The sequence below is a fragment of the Panthera pardus genome, unplaced genomic scaffold (assembly GCF_024362965.1).
Source record: "Panthera pardus isolate Hobbes unplaced genomic scaffold, ASM2436296v1 HiC_scaffold_22, whole genome shotgun sequence".
NCBI lineage: Eukaryota > Metazoa > Chordata > Mammalia > Carnivora > Felidae > Panthera > Panthera pardus.
In genome coordinates this window covers 66,978,232-66,980,220 of record NW_026526788.1, presented here as the reverse complement: position 1 = coordinate 66,980,220, position 1,989 = coordinate 66,978,232, and the positions used below count along the sequence as shown (strand labels likewise).

At 46.6% G+C, this 1,989-nt stretch overlaps 1 protein-coding gene across 1 annotated transcript; it reads right to left on the bottom strand.

Annotated features, from left to right (window-relative positions):
- Positions 1–681: 681 nt before the first annotated feature.
- On the bottom strand, positions 682–1,390 carry LOC109272688 (protein FAM136A-like). Its single transcript, XM_053909909.1, has one exon. The coding sequence runs from the start codon at positions 1,388–1,390 to the stop codon at positions 995–997; it is 396 nt and encodes a 131-aa protein (XP_053765884.1). The 3' UTR covers positions 682–994.
- Between the last annotated feature and the right edge of the window lie 599 nt (positions 1,391–1,989).

Below are 1,989 nucleotides of genomic sequence, written 5' to 3'. Positions count from 1 at the left end.
CAGATAGGCTCAGGGCCCATCATGACAGCCAGTGAGAGGGGAGATCTGCTTCCCATACCCAGTGTAACATCCCTTCTCTTGTTTCTGCAGGGTCTCTTAGCTGAAAGATGTAATACGTATTTCAAGAAATGCATATCCACATCTTGATGGCCAGAAATAGATACCCACGAGGAACTGTTCAAAGTTCTTACCCAAACTACCTCTCCCACCTCTGCACCTTAAATCAACTTCATATATATAAAACAAAACATTGTATATAAAACAAAACCAAGCAAAACGAAGACCCAGAAAGCTTTTTTCCCTTCTAAATTAGCGACCTCATGGACTTTGCTTTACAGCTTATAGAAAATGATTTGGTGATCCTTCTGGTAAACAGGAGGTTGGCAACAACAGAAACATCTCTGCTTGTACTCCACCAGATCATAGGCAGGTTAGGGGAACCTAGCAACCTGTTTGTACCTGTATACTAAGAAGAATCTTGTACCTTAAAGCCTCTGGCTTGGTACAAGGGAGATCCCTAGTGCCAGTGCATGTGAAATTTAGGTTACCAAAAATTCTCCTGTGCTATCTCAGACCCAAATTTTAGCACCAGTTTTTTCCATTTCACTTTCTAGGGTTGAAACACAAAGGAACCAGTGTGTAGAGGCAAGTGACACATGCCTCAAACTTGCCTGCTATCCTTAATTTCTTCATAAACTTCAAAGACCAAAACTCATTTTGCTTTTTAAATGGATTCCTGCTGGAGCACTGGGTGGCTCAGTCGGTTAAGCCTCCCGCATCGGCTCAGGTCACCATCTGAGGATTCATGGATTCGAGTCCCATGTCGGGTTCTATGCTGACAGTTTGGAACCTGGAGCCTGCTTCAGATTCTGTGTCTCCCTCTTGCTCTCTGCCCCACCTCCACTCATGCTCTGTATCTCTCAAAAGTAAAATAAACATTAAAAAAAATTAAATGGATTACTGCTGTCAGCCTTGATGGCCAATTACAAAGACTTCAATTTCCCAGTGGATAAGAGATCTTCTCAGTCATGGTTGGGATGAGGTGCATGTGGTCATCCACATACTTGGTCACACAAGTCTCCAGCTGCCACTTCACCTGAAACCCTCTATTTCCTGCATCTATTGAATCTTTGGCTTTGTCACTGCAGTGCATGGTGCACTGGGCCAGGCAGCCCTGGAATTTCTTCAACTGGGTTTGAGCCAGAGGCGCATGGCAGCACTCAATGCATTGGTGCACCTGCCGCGTGGCCTCCCGACTATCCTCACAACAGCTGTACCAGAACATGAGCATCTTCTGGATGTTCTCTCTCTCCAGACTCTTCACCGCAGAGTCTACTGCCTTCTGCACCTGGAGCTGCTGCAGGTCTGCCATGGTGACCCTGCACTGCATCCCTCCAGAGGGTGCCCAGATGGACTCCGGCACTCGGGCCTGCCTGTTTCATAGTTTCTTTTTTTTTTTTTTTAATTTTTTAAACGTTTATTTATTTATTTTTTTATTTTTTTTTTTTTTCATCATTTTTTATTTATTTTTGGGACAGAGAGAGACAGAGCATGAATGGGGGAGGGGCAGAGAGAGAGGGAGACACAGAATCTGAAACAGGCTCCAGGCTCTGAGCTGTCAGCGCAGAGCCCGACGCGGGGCTCGAACTCACGGACCGCGAGATCATGACCTGAGCCGAAGTCGGCCGCTTAACCGACTGAGCCACCCAGGTGCCCCTGTTTAACAGTTTCTAATACAGGTAGCGTCTGTGGGAGAGGCAGCATCAGAGGGACCTAAAAATAAGGGTGATGCAGAGAAAGTAGGCCTTCTCCCCTGCTGTAGATACTCTGGTGTGTGGCCCAGATTCCTCTTTCGGGACTGAGGTGCTCATTCACCCAGAATGAGGGAGTGTTGGTGGCTGACAGTGTCCAGCCGAATTATTTTTCTGCCCCCTTCACAGGGGCAGCCCACATGTATTGGCTGATCATTTGGGGTTGGGTAGGTATAAA

What these genes read in the sequence shown, in the direction of transcription:
- LOC109272688 (XM_053909909.1), bottom strand. Translation starts at nt 1,390, where the DNA reads ATGCAGTGCAGGGTCACCATGGCAGACCTGCAGCAGCTCCAGGTGCAG.